The sequence below is a fragment of the Falco peregrinus genome, chromosome 1 (assembly GCF_023634155.1).
Source record: "Falco peregrinus isolate bFalPer1 chromosome 1, bFalPer1.pri, whole genome shotgun sequence".
Lineage (NCBI taxonomy): Eukaryota > Metazoa > Chordata > Aves > Falconiformes > Falconidae > Falco > Falco peregrinus.
The window spans coordinates 49,986,538-49,999,632 of NC_073721.1; the positions used below are offsets into that span (position 1 = coordinate 49,986,538).

Below are 13,095 nucleotides of genomic sequence, written 5' to 3' on the forward strand. Positions count from 1 at the left end.
TGCTTATTTTAATTTGCACTCTGCAGTCTCTACTCCTGAGCCAGGTTTGTATTTCACCATCCCAACTGTTTTTCACTTCACGTAAAAACAGAGAAGACAAAGTAGAAGCAGAGGCATGCTCACCTGCCCTGGACTAGTTGTAACAAGCAAGGCAGGGGAGCTGCCATGACGATGGGATGCATTAGCCTCATAAAGAACCGAGATAAAAGAGCTCTTCATTATTCCCTTGCAGATTGAGTTAAGGCTCTCAACAGCATTCAGGCTTACTACCTTGAGTTGCTGTAATTTAATTTTACACAAGTGCCTAATGTGATACCCTTTTCACCAACACTTCCCCCAGTCATAGTGTCATACAGATGTCTGAACCCAGGAACTCACAGCTACTGATCCTGAATGTTTTCTTCAGATCTGGATGTGAAGTGAAGCACTGTTTTTCTAAGTAACTCCACGTAAAGGGTTGGTCTGAATTTAGCAATGTCTGCTGCTTTATACCAGGACTGCCAAGCCTGGCGTCCTGGCTTCTGTCCTACTCAGTTGATGAGCTCTCAAAATACGGTCTTTACCCTCAAGCTTTTGTCCTCTACACTTCTTCAAGGAGTCTTGATCCTTAGTTCACTTTTGCTGCTAGAGAAAGAAATATCTTTCATAAGCCTTCTTTAGATCTTATCCTCTAAAGCTGTTGTATGATACCAAGGCATTTTCCAGGGCACAGGGAGTACCTCAGTCAACTGAATCGCTGGTATTTGAAAACAGTATTTTAGCAATTCTGTATTTTCTACACCAAGACTCCTTCACCATGGTGTCAAATAAGAGAATATTGCAAGAACGTGCTTCTTTTCATTATCAAGACTTAGGCTGAAATTCACATGCATGAGCAAATTTGATCTTGGCTTTAATGTGAGTGCTGACACCAGCGGATGAGCGAGCATAAACACACACCAACACATGTGTGCATGCAGCTTGAAACCTCTGTCACACTCCCTTCAAGAAGGAGAGCTCTGAACCAGCAAGGGTGGTGACTTCCATCTGTGAAGTGGTGCTGGGAAGGCAGGAGGGCGGTTGGGGGAGCAAGAGGAGCAAGGCTCAGGTAGCAGGAGGTGTTAGAGGTCAGAATTTCAGCAGCCTTGGCAGCGCTGTGCAGTAGCTGGCAGTACTGGGGGACATGAACAGGTTGTCCACTGGCAGGACTGTGTGGGGTCACAGGATGGGGACAGCAGGTGTTACCGGTCAGGATTAAAATCCATCAGCTGAGGTTTCCTGCACTCCAATTGCCTCACCTTTTTTTTTTTTTTTTTTTTTTTTTTTTTTTTCCTCCCTTCTTTATTCTCTTTTTTAGAGGAGGGATATAATTCTGTGGGAAGGGGCAGCTGTGTTAGCTCCATTTCTAAATAGAGTTTAAAATACTAGAGGAAATCTGAAAAAAGGTGCAAAAGACAGGTGCAAAGCAACTCCTTCCTGCCGACACATGTGCACGGCTGCATCCTGTTGGAAATAGGCTGGCCCATGGCACTGAGTTGGCAGGTGAACAGAGGGCTTTGCCTTGCAGCTGGTGTGGGAACCAGCTTCACCACGTGCAAATACTGCACTGGGGTTGCTGTATTTATGGCTTTCACTGAAATCATCCATTCATTTCAGCTGTACAGCTGAAATGCTGGCAGAAGCTGAATAATTGCCACCTAATGACCAGATTTACAAAACTTGACAACTGCTTGTTTATCAGGAGGAAGGGAGGAATGATCACAGAGTATCTTGTGCGTGACAGCATATTTACAAAAAAGCCTTGGTTAGTCCTTTTGATGACACTTAAATAGAAACGCATCTGCTGCTCCTGTTCTCAGGTATATAGAAGAGAGTTCTTTATTTTACGTTTATTGAGTACACTTCTGATCTTTAATAATTGGGGGGTGGGAGTGTAGTAGTCTTCCTATGGCACTGCGTGTCATTTTCCCCCTCCAACACTAAAATACTGCAGCAGTAACTAATCCTCTGAAAGCTGCATAGGCAGACCCACATGGGATTTTTCGTAGGTTTTGGAAGGATATTGTACAGATGGAAAGGTCCTCTAAATGAGATTTGATCCCATTTAGTATTTCTATTGAACCACATCTCGGAAAAGCTTTTGAATCAGTTAGATTCAAGAACTGGAGATGATAAGATGTTTTAGAAAGAGGTGGGAGCAAAGGCTGTTGGATTTGAGCTAAGGGGGTAGGAAGGCATGGTCAGTGGCACTTTTAGAAGGTAAGTATCTCATACCAGCATTGGTGGTGGTATATAAATAGCTGAGGGAGAGGTACACCCAGTCTTGCAGGTGGGTGTTCTCCGATAACAGTTTTGTCAGCTTGCTAGAATGGGGAAAGGCTGTAAGCCTCCTTGTTCCAGAAATCTTGCTGACTACAGATAGAAGAGTTATTACATAGGCACTAGAGCTATTACGGATTTATTGTCAAGTTTGCATCTCTGTACACAGATGGTTTGTGCCTCTTGGAAAGCAGACTGAAGTTACTCTGTTTCTTTGGTGACTTTGGGCATTAGCTGTTGAGGAATGTTCTCAAAATTGCCATGGGTTACATGGGGAAGGGATTTGGGCTAAGCGTCGGTGAATCAGCCTTCTCAAGTAGCTGTTTGGAGACCTCACTGGTTGCTTAAAGTGTTGTCAGATGTGTTTGTGGCCTGTGATTATGTTTGTTGGGTGCTGGCTTGCAGGATGGGATATTCAGATCCTTTCCCACAAGGCGGCTGGCAACTGACTGTGAGCTACCTGTGACCGCGGCGCGGATGCCCTGCTGCTCCCAGCCTGCGGAGCCCGGCTGACAGTGGCATGGCCTTACTCTTCCTTTATTTTGACAATGAGCATCCTGCCTGCTTGTGGCAGCTGCAGCCTGCGGACCAGCAGCAGTGAATGTCACCTTGCTTTGCATTGCAGTGTTGGCATATATGCAGTTCGTGGAAGACTACTCAGAGCCACAGCCATCCATGTTCTACCAGACCCCTCAGAACGAGCACATCTACCAGCAGAAGAACAAGCACCTCATGGAAGTCTATGGGATCAATGACTCCTTTAGCAGCATGGACCCCTCTCAAGATATGGCACCTCCTCCTGCTCTCCCACCGAAACAGCGGCAGCTGGTGAGTGACATCTGTGGTGCCCCCCCGGCAGGGCACACCAGCCTCCCGGGAACAGCTCTCTTCTTGCTGCTCCTGTTTCTGACAGGCTGTGGTGGTGGGAGGGTGTCTTGCTGGTGTTAGCACATCATGCTCCTTGTCATCTCGTTAACACGGTTTTAGGCATTTTGCATCATCTACTTTGAGCTCCTTTCTAACCCCACATTCAGACTGTTCCCCGCAAGCTCTGAAAGTCCTAAAATTCCCTGAAAATGAAACATTAGTCTTCCACATGGCATGGCTGAGTCTGTGCCAGACGACAGGCTTGTGTAACGACAACCACTTTGAAGATTTTGACACACTGAGCAACACGATTTTCAAGAGATTGCTGCAGTGTTGTTCCCAATGCTGTTCTGAAACTGCTGTCAAGGATGCCACTAATAATAACCATTTAAACATAATAACTCCTTTTACGGCTCGGTCTTTGCCAGAGCCACAGAACTTTGGTATAGCCATTATTTAACCCATGGATGTTCTCCCCCGTTAGTCCCACTGTGTGATTCGGGTGGGAATCCAGCACAAAAAGGCCCATCCCCATGGGTACGTGTGTTGAAGGGTGGGTTTAACAGTACAGCCAGTGCCATTCTCCACGTGGAGGATGAAATCCTGGCCTCGGTGATGGCAGCAGCAGTTTTGTTTCCAACGTCAGTGGAGCTGGGATTTTGTCCTGTCTGTTTTTAAGAGTCTTCCTTTTTTTCTCTCTTTTTTTTGAACTCCAGCCTCAGGAGTTTTGTTTATCTGATTTGCTGTATTTGGAAAAAAAAAAGAAAAAGCATCTTTTATGCTGATGAAACTGACTTAAATGGGCCATGGCTTTAACAAAACAGGAGGAAATGTGGGAACAGAGCCATGGTCTTACCAGCATGAGGGCGACTGTTGCAATATTTTTTCATGCTATCTATGCTAAAGTTTGACTGTCCCAGGGTGGTTTTAATCAAATGGGAAAAGCAACTGAGAAATCTCATTTGGGGATTTGCATAACTACATTCTTGTGATGCAGGTAGGAGTCCTAAAAAGATAAAGTAACATTTCCGGCTGCGTTAAACTGAGTGTTATGCATTACTGCTTTGTGGGGATGAGACCTTAAATGCCCGTGTCCCATCTGCTTTGCAGGGACACTGGAGAGTCTACAGGACTCCTCTCTGAAGGATCAGGCAGTTCTCCAGAGTCTCTGGTCCCCTTGTCAATGTGATGCTTGCGTTGTCCCCTGTACCTTGTAGTCCCTTGCCCTACCTCCTCCTCCTAGAGGTGGCTACACTCCAGTGATAGTTTCCAGTGGTGACTTGGTCTACATAGTCACAAGAGAGGGTGTGTAAAGCACAGATTTACTGTAGCCATTGTGCAGAAGGGAAATTCTGCTCCTTTTCTGAATTAGTCTGCTGAAGCAAAGCATTTCTTTGCTGCCCTTTAATTATTATCTGGGCAGCCAAGATGTCACTGGTTTGCCTGCTAGGCATTCTTGCAGTTTTGCAAGCTGATACAATCAAGGTGTTGCTTGCAGTTCCCCTGAAGCAAAGGTTTCTTCAAGCGCAGCCTCCCACCCTTACCTTCATTTCTCTGTTGGGAAAATGGTGCAAGCAGATGATGGCTTATTCAGCAACCACTGTAAAAGCCACCAGGTTCTTGTTCCTCTGCTGCTGTTGCTGTGAGAGTTTCCAAAACAGCAAATCACATAGGCATCAGCTGCTCTGGCAGTAGGCAAGTTTTGCTGGATGGACTCCTTTATAAAATAATAATTAGGAAGTCCTTTCTGGTGAGCTTCACATCTTCTTTATGAAACATTTACATTATATTCTGCAAGTCAGAGCAGAGCAAGCCTAGATATACCTTAGCTTCCCTCAGACTCCTTGCTATAGTAGAATTCAGGAGAAAATCCTGAATAGTATTTGTTACTTACAGTGTAGTATCTCCTTCTTGTGCAAATGATACATAATTTTTGGATTGGACTGAAAAAATGACAGGACATCACTGTTATCCTGCATCTCAGCAGTACCAGTGAGGGCCCATAGCTCACACTGGAGAGACCCAAGTTCCCAGGATGCAGGTTGCCATAAAAACTGGTAGTCTGCAAGAACTGGCTCCTTAAAAGCAAGAGCCAGTTCCTCCTTTGAGCATCTGCCCCCCATGCCGTGGGGGAAAAAAGGGCAGTGAGGAACAGCTTGCCTCTCCCCGCAGCAGCTGGCCAGGGGTGAACTAGAAGGGGGAGGCGGGAGTTTATTTTTAAAGGATTTGTGAAACAAAGAAGATTTGAACTGTGATTTTTGTCCTGCCTCTTGAGCTCAAGAAAGGCATATTGGTGTGTCTGGCTCTGATGAGCTGTATGAATAGCTGTTTGTTTAGCAAGCCATTATATGCATTGTTTTACAGTTAGCATTTCTTATCCTTTATTCATAGCCTTTTCTGAGCTCTCTTTCTTTGTGTCTTCTGTCTCTTGCTTTCTCCTTCCTCTTCAGCAGGCCTCCTATGCTGCCTCTTCTTTCCCTTCTGTCTCCTACTGTGTCCAGCAAACTAAAGTGCCCTTCACCCCCGAGGACACCGGTGCCACTCAGGGCCTCACTATGTCAGTCTCTAACTCCTTTCTCAACCGGCACAGCTCCTTTCCTGTGCATTCGGTGAGTTGCTCTCCTCACTTTAACACGTGTGCGTATTTGTGTCGGTAAAACGCTTGTGTGCAAATGCCGTGCTTACGCTCTCAGTTGCAGGTAAAGGTGAAGGTTCTTTTGCGGGCTTTTGAAGTGATGTAGTAATCAGCCAGATAAGACAAACCGTGTGTAAATCTTACCAAATGAAGCACAGGGGAGGTGTGGCTTTCCTTACTTTATATACACGGCGGGATCGACATCTGCGGCGATGGACTGACGAAGGAGAGCTGGCCTCTGTGCCCAGACACACTCCTTTGACCTACATGTTCCCCAGGCTGCATGTTGGGAAAGCCTGCAAAGCCTTTTTGTTCAGCTGCTTAATGTCAGCGATGTGGATGAGTCGATTAAAGGCTGCAGTGTGACCCTGGCCTTTGGAGAAATAACAAGGTGCCGTCCCTGAAATACAGGGATTTAGTCAAACATACGGAGCAGTGGCTGCAGCTCCTTAATGGTTTTTTTTCTAGAAAATGGCCTCTACCAGATCTTCCATCTCGTATTTGCTTGTCTGCTTCTCTTCACGTCCCGAACAAGCTCAGTAAGCTTGTATGCTATGCTGATGAACGAGCAGGGTTTTCTCTCCTACAGCACTCGTGAGCAGTCTGAAGAGAGAACGGCGGGAGGAGCTGAGAATGATTTAGATCAAAATAAGAATAATGTTAGAGCACTGCTTAAATCTGTGATCAGCTGGTTAAATTAAATGGTAGTAATAACAAAGTCTTAATATAATGAAATTAAATCTAACCATGGGATTCCGCCAGCTCATCAGTATGGGGCTCGTTTGCATGTAAAACTATGTGGTTATGCTCTGATTGCCATGTGATGACAACTGAGAATAGACTTTTTTTAAGTGACCTGGATGTTTAGTAAATTAGACTTCTCCTGGAGAAGAAATTATCAGAAAAGACTTGAGAAAATTCGGAAGTGTTCAATTAGTAAATTTAATATTAAATGTTATTATATATGAATATATATATAATTTCATTTTATATATATTATATATAAAAATGAAAATATTAAATGTTTGAAAACGGTATCCCCTCACTGTGCCACTGCTGTCTTCCCATTTCAGCACTTAGTCATTCTCTAAAAATTAGCAGTAATTGTTGGTCCAAAGAAGCAGGTGTTCAAGTACTTTACAAGTAGTGCTACTGTGCCAGCAGTGAATAAAAGCTTTTGGCTTCCACTTGTGTGAGAGCGAGCATTATTGTAGTTTTGCTGCACAGATGAAAAGGCTGAGGTGCAGAAAGGTTAGTGCTTGCATAAACTTGTGATAAATCATTTTAAAATTTGAAGTAATGCAAAAGCTCTCTTGTTTGACAGTGATCCCTACAAGTAGAGCACAGAACTGTAAGACTAAGTAAAAGCACTTGACTATTCTTGTTTTAATTGAGAGGCTGTAAATATGATACTGTAATGGTCTAAAAATATGTGGGCATTTCCATTTAAAAAAGCGCCTGGGTTGGATTAAATGGTTGCTACCTACTTAATTGTTCTGATCTGTTCTCATCTTGCTTTAGACCTCATTATTGTGGATATATCATTTTATGAAATGTTAAAACTTTATTAAAAAATCCTTACTCATTTTTGCAAGGATTTGGTGAGTGGAAAATAAATGGCTGGAGCATGAGGAACAATGAGAACAGTCATAGAGTGCACTGTCAAATGCACAAAGGAAATAAGCTGAATTAAAAATGGTGATTTTTCCATTAATGCCTTTAAATTATGGTAATCTTATAGTTGCTCATGACTCTAGCTGGTCTATTTTTTCACCAGCAAAAATGAGATTTTCACTATGACAGTGTCCCTTTGTCTCCGAGCTGCAAAATACCAATGTCCTTACATGCATCACAGCTGACCCATGTAATACCATAACCATGGTTTATCCCATTTTCCCTATCCCTAATAAGACAGAGATGTGAAACAGCTGTCAAGGTTTGGATCATTCCCAGGGTGACACCCTGCATGTCAGCACTAAGAAGGACTAGAGCCCCTCTTGTAATCTGCTCCCAAGTGTCGACTGGAGAGACGGTGCAGTTTCACATGAGGAATGCCACGAGCTGCACCGGTAACGCTTGAAGCACATTGCTCTGCTCCTCTTATTCTCATGTCTTCATTTTTCCTCTCCCACCAGAAAAAGGCTACTCAAGTGAGCTCTGTGGTGAACAATAAACCTGTTGGGGGGGCGGGGAAACCAAACATTAGCTGTCCACCATCGCCCCAGCAAGGGAGTTAATGCTGGGGAGAGCACACCTTTTATGTGCCAGCCAGCTGAGCAGTTGGCTTCTTGTGTGCCCAAATATCAGTGGTGATTATCAAATCTCTTAAAATTATCCGTCTCCTACATAAATAGTTATCCATTCTCTGCAGGAAGCAAAAACCTCCTTAGATCAATACCAGGAAGTCAGAGCTGATAAACGAAATGGCTGTCCATTGACCCAGTGTGCGCAAGGCACTGCAGGTTTGCCAGGCGTAGCCAGTTTTCAGCAAGTGCCCTGTGCTTTTTTCCTTCCCTGGAGACTGGCCTGGAGCGGTCAGCAGGAGTCAATCCCAGAGGGAAGAGGTGGCCCTGTACCCATCTGTTTGCATGCAGGCAGCAGGAAAGCCAAACCTACACCGTGTTTTGCACGTTAGCCCATTAGCTCTGTGCTCCAGGTGAGGGGCTCGTGCCTTACTACTGATTTACAGGGCTTAAAAACCTGTTTTCAGGCAGTGTTTTGAAGCAGAAAAGAGGGGAAGTTGTTCAGAGCATCTTTACTTTTTAATGTATGAATTTCTTTTCCAGAACACTGACTTTTGTTCTTGCCCATCAGCACTGCAGATGCTGCTGCAGTCCAGAAGCCACCGCTGCTCTGTCAACCCACTAATCGCGCCTTTCCCTTCTTTGCAGGAAATTGTGTCAGAGGTAATAGCTTTTACTGGATAGAGGCAGATCTTGAGCAACTGGATCAAACCTCATAGGTCTGGCAAGTCGAGCCTGTTTTTTAACCAAGTCTGAGTCGTGTCTGGCCTCTGTGCCAGCAAGGGTCATGTTTGTAGTGTGGGCTGATATTTTAAGGACTGCGGCATTAAATTCCCCATCCCATGTACAAGCCGTTAAATTCCACATTCGGGGGGCAACTGGATTGTACTGTCAAGAATCATTCTAGGGATTCCCATCTCTTTTGAAAACACATTCTGTTGCTAAACAGTGGGAAAGGAGGTATGCAATAAGAAAACATACTCGGTGGTGATTGCTGGCAATAGGTTTTCTCTAGGTGATCACCTCCCTCCCTTCTTCTTGTGAAGACAGAGGTACTGTCCTTCGGTTTGTTAACTCCACGTGCTGTTTGACTGGAAGTGGGTGTGCAGGAATCAGATCTTGAAAACTCATTCCTTCCTGGCAGCTGGGGAACTGCGCAGGGATAGAGGAAATCAGTCCGGTGACAAGCTCGGCTCCTATCCATCCACTTATTTTCCACCAAAAACTGCAGAAGGTCTTGCGTTTGGTTACAGCTAGGAAGCTTTTCCTGGTGGAAACAAACACTGCAGTTGTTTCTCTGAGGCATGAACATGCCATTAGTGGGAATTGGCTGTGGAGAAATAACTTGCCTTTCTCAAAATGCTGGTTTGTCTTATGTTTATTTTTTAATTAAGAAACGTTTCCAGTAATTTTCCAGAAACCAAATTGGCTGTCAGATTCCAGCAGAAGGCGCAAGTGATTTCCTTACGAAAGCTCCACTTCAGCGCTTCTGTTCTCACTTGTTCCCACCGTTCTTGAGCAAATTCACAGCAACTGTTTTTCTTTCTTGTGTGTGTGTGTGCTAACGTATGTTCAGGAAAAGGAGGGTCAGATAAGTGTTTGAAGATGTGCAAAATGCAGACATGTGCTTTGCATGTTTTCCCCGCCTTGCCCCTGTTCGTGCCGCTCACTTCCAGCCTGCAGCACATGCCGCAGCTCTGGCCCTCAGCAGGGACTGAGCTGTTTCCATTCATATGGTGGGAGCCTCGATCAAACCAGGGCTGAGAAATTATAGTCTGTTAGTTCATTTCTGTCCTGAGCAGGTTTTGGCTCCTTAATTTGGGACAGAGGGAAGAGGGGGAAAAAGATTTTCATCCATTCAACCGGCTGATGATTTCTAGGTATTGTTTTGCCTTTCCAGTTTAGCGTTCCTTCTGCATTTGTGTTCATTTCCACTGCCTGTGGCAGGGCTGGACGGTGGTGTTAGTGCTGTTGCATGCTGGCATCACTGAGTCCTGCTTCTGGAAACTACTTCCTCCAGTGGCTTATACGTTTTTCTTGCAGTTGTAGCACTGTGGGTCTCTCTCTAGACAGTCCCCTGTTGGATCCATAGGCCACACGCTCCATGTTTTCGGTGTGATTGACTTTTTAGGAGTCTTGTCTTTGCCTCCAAGCTCTGCCTTTTAAAGGTCTGCTTGCTGGATATGGTGGTATTGTCTACAAGCTGCACAAGAGTTGACACTCTAGATGCGATCAGATTGAATTCTCCTGGTGGTTTCAAGAGAGAGATCCATGGTAGCATAGCTAATGAATGTTAGAAATGTTTTCTTCCCCCTCAGCCCCCTTATTTATTTTGTTGCAAAGATATAAAAGAATCCCTCCCACTTAAGAAGTTTGGATTTCGCGGGGGGGGGGGGTGGTGGGGGGTGTGTGTGCAGAACTTGGGAGACCCTTTCCCAAGGGAACAGCAATCCCCATCCATCCCTCTGCAATGCTAACCATCACTTAAAAACAGTGAGGTCAGCTGTGCTGCCAGGTCAGAGGCTCTGCTGAGAAACATTTGAGCATGAGGAGTTGCTGCCTTTCCTGTGGCAGCGCTTGAAGCCATTCTGTTGGCAGCTTGTGTTTCCAGCCATTCATTGTAGGAGCATTTCCTTCCTCATTAGCAAAAGTACCTGGAAGCCCAGCATTGTGTCATGAGATAGGAAGTCTTTTCTAGTAATTGTCTATGCAATTATATTCTTGGGGTGTAACGGCTTTGTGTAACACCCAGTTATGTTGTGAACATAGTTCTGTACTGTTGGAATTTGGGCATCCAGTTCTGGCCTGTTGCCCACGTCGTCGCTGTCTTAATAGCATTAGCAGGGGAGATCTAAAAGATTGATCCTTTCCTCTGATAGCTTCATGTTTTGGAAGTCTGATGTTCTACCTGCTCTGGGAGTGTCTGGCAGGATCGCAGATTAATTTGGCAGAAGTCCGCAGGGTGACTGAGAAGGCTGTGCTTAAAAGGTAAAGCTGTGTCTGCTGATGCTGCAGATGCTCCGTCAGCCATATAATTGAATTCAACTTTGAATTTAGGATGGAGACTGCTGTAGCTCACAACCAGCGACTCCCTGCCTATAAACACCCAGTCTCTCTGTTACTTGTGGTCAGCCATGCCTAGAGAATGTAGAGAAGCATCACTCTTGAAATAAGTTTTCTATTAGAGTGCTTATCTCCTGCCATGTAATCCAAATAAATGGCTGTAATGTCGTTGACCTTTGGGATGTCCTGTAACGCTGCTGCTAATGATGGAAAGCTGTTCTGAAATATTGACCGTTGCAAAAAATCAAAGGCCGCAAATTGAAAACATTGAAAGATGCCATCTCTGGAAGACCTCTGTGCGTAATGGTGTGTGCTAAACATTCAAGTCCAGGTGTGTTAGCTTCCTGCTGTTCCCAGGAGACAAGATTGCTCCAAGCTCAAAGCACGCTTTGTGGAAGTACTTCCCAAGTGGCAGATAGTTGTGTTTTTTGGTTTGGTTTTTTTTTTTTAAATCCACTTTGCTGGTGAGAGGAGGGGTATCTCTCTCTTCTCCCAGTGTTGGCCATTTGCCGCAACAGGTCAGGATCACTCGTGCTGGGAGACTGTCTTCTGGTCCTGTGGTGGGAGCCCAGCAGCCTGGCTGGAGTTTGGATAGAGGAAAGACCCTTTCTGGAAGAATGCCGTGCACGCTGCTTTCTAGCTTTCCCAGAGATTATTTTGAAGTACTTAAAGCAAAGCCATGGAGCCAGAGATGGTGTCAGTACAGCCATAACCAAGGCATTGCTGACCCTGCAAGAAACCTCTAAGAGGCAAATTAAAACAAGCACTGATTTTTTTCCGGGATAAACTGTTGCCTGTGATTTCTTGGGGCGAGGACGAGAGGATGACTGGTTTGCTTGTGACAGTTCTGTTGAATGGACTGTCCCCTCCCAAAAGAAGTATGTCTTTTAAAGGATGACAGAGCTTCCAAGCGATGTACAACACCCAGCCCTGTGGAAGCCATCGCCGCAATTCCTGCTGCAGCTGCTGGCTGGGCTGGGTCGGAATGGGTGCCATATGGACATCATTTCCACTGCAGGGTGGTTTTTTCCCCTTTAAAAGTATGCTTCATTCTTGGCTCTTGTCCCAGCACGGCTGCATAGCTGGAATTCCAGAGCTGCCTGCAGGCTCCGGAGGAAGGAGGGGGCTCCCTGGCTCGCTTTCTACAAGATGCAACTTTACAACGAGATTGGAAGTCGAGAGCAGCCTGGCTAATTAATACCAGTGTACCAAAGGGTTCTCAGCGCTGTTCCCTTTGTTAACAGCACGCTGAGAGCATGTCTGCATCGTTAAATGGTTGTTCGCGGATCACATGAAGATGAATGCGTTTTCCTGGGTACCCAGGTCTTAAACCAGCATTTTCAACACATCTCATGCCAAGGAATTGTTTTGAAAGGTGTATTGATGAGGCCGAGGAGAGATGAATGTATAGTGATTGTCCGTAGTAACGTATCTGCATTCAAACTTTTAAATTTTATGCGACGTTATGTTCTGGTTAGGTCTAAATTGCCTTTGAATTGGGATTCATGTCTCTGAAACTAGGCAGGGCAGAAGCTGTACAGGTTTTCCTGCCCCGGTAGCAATAATTAACCTCCCCGCGCTGGGAGCTCAGCCTGCAGGCAGTGACCAGGCAGCATCCCGGCTGCCGAGCCTCCCAGCCGGCGGTTGGCCTCAACTAACCCTGCCAGCACCATCACGCAGCACGAGAGCTTCGCAGGGTGCTGCCTGGCCCCGAGTGACTTGATTGAGGACAGTTATTTCCTTTCACTCGTGCCCTGCATGAGCTCCACTGCTGCTTTGCAAGAGCCTGACCTTTTCTCCGGGTTCGGCAGGGCAGAGACAAAAACCCGTGGGACTCCTCAGCAGATGATGTCCATCACCTACAAAGTGAAGGACGGCATATGCTGCCGGTCTCACGGGGGTGCAGGAAGCCCAGCTCTAGGGGAGCTGGCACACAGGTTCTGTTTGAGCAAATTGTGTCCTTTACTGGGGCAGAGGATCTCGCTACTG

General features: G+C 45.6%; 1 protein-coding gene across 9 annotated transcripts in view; it reads left to right on the forward strand.

Moving 5' to 3' along the window:
• Positions 1-13,095, forward strand: part of RAPGEF1 (Rap guanine nucleotide exchange factor 1) — a 92,326-nt gene that overhangs the window by 58,330 nt on the left and 20,901 nt on the right. For 4 of the 9 annotated variants that reach the window (XM_055795317.1, XM_055795308.1, XM_055795333.1 and 1 more), the window contains one exon: positions 2,924-3,126. In XM_055795317.1, the coding sequence (XP_055651292.1) occupies positions 2,924-3,126 (203 nt within the window). Of the gene's footprint in view, positions 1-2,923; positions 3,127-5,615; positions 5,775-13,095 lie in introns of all 9 variants that reach the window. The other 5 variants (XM_055795294.1, XM_055795289.1, XM_055795302.1 and 2 more) reach the window with 2 other exon arrangements.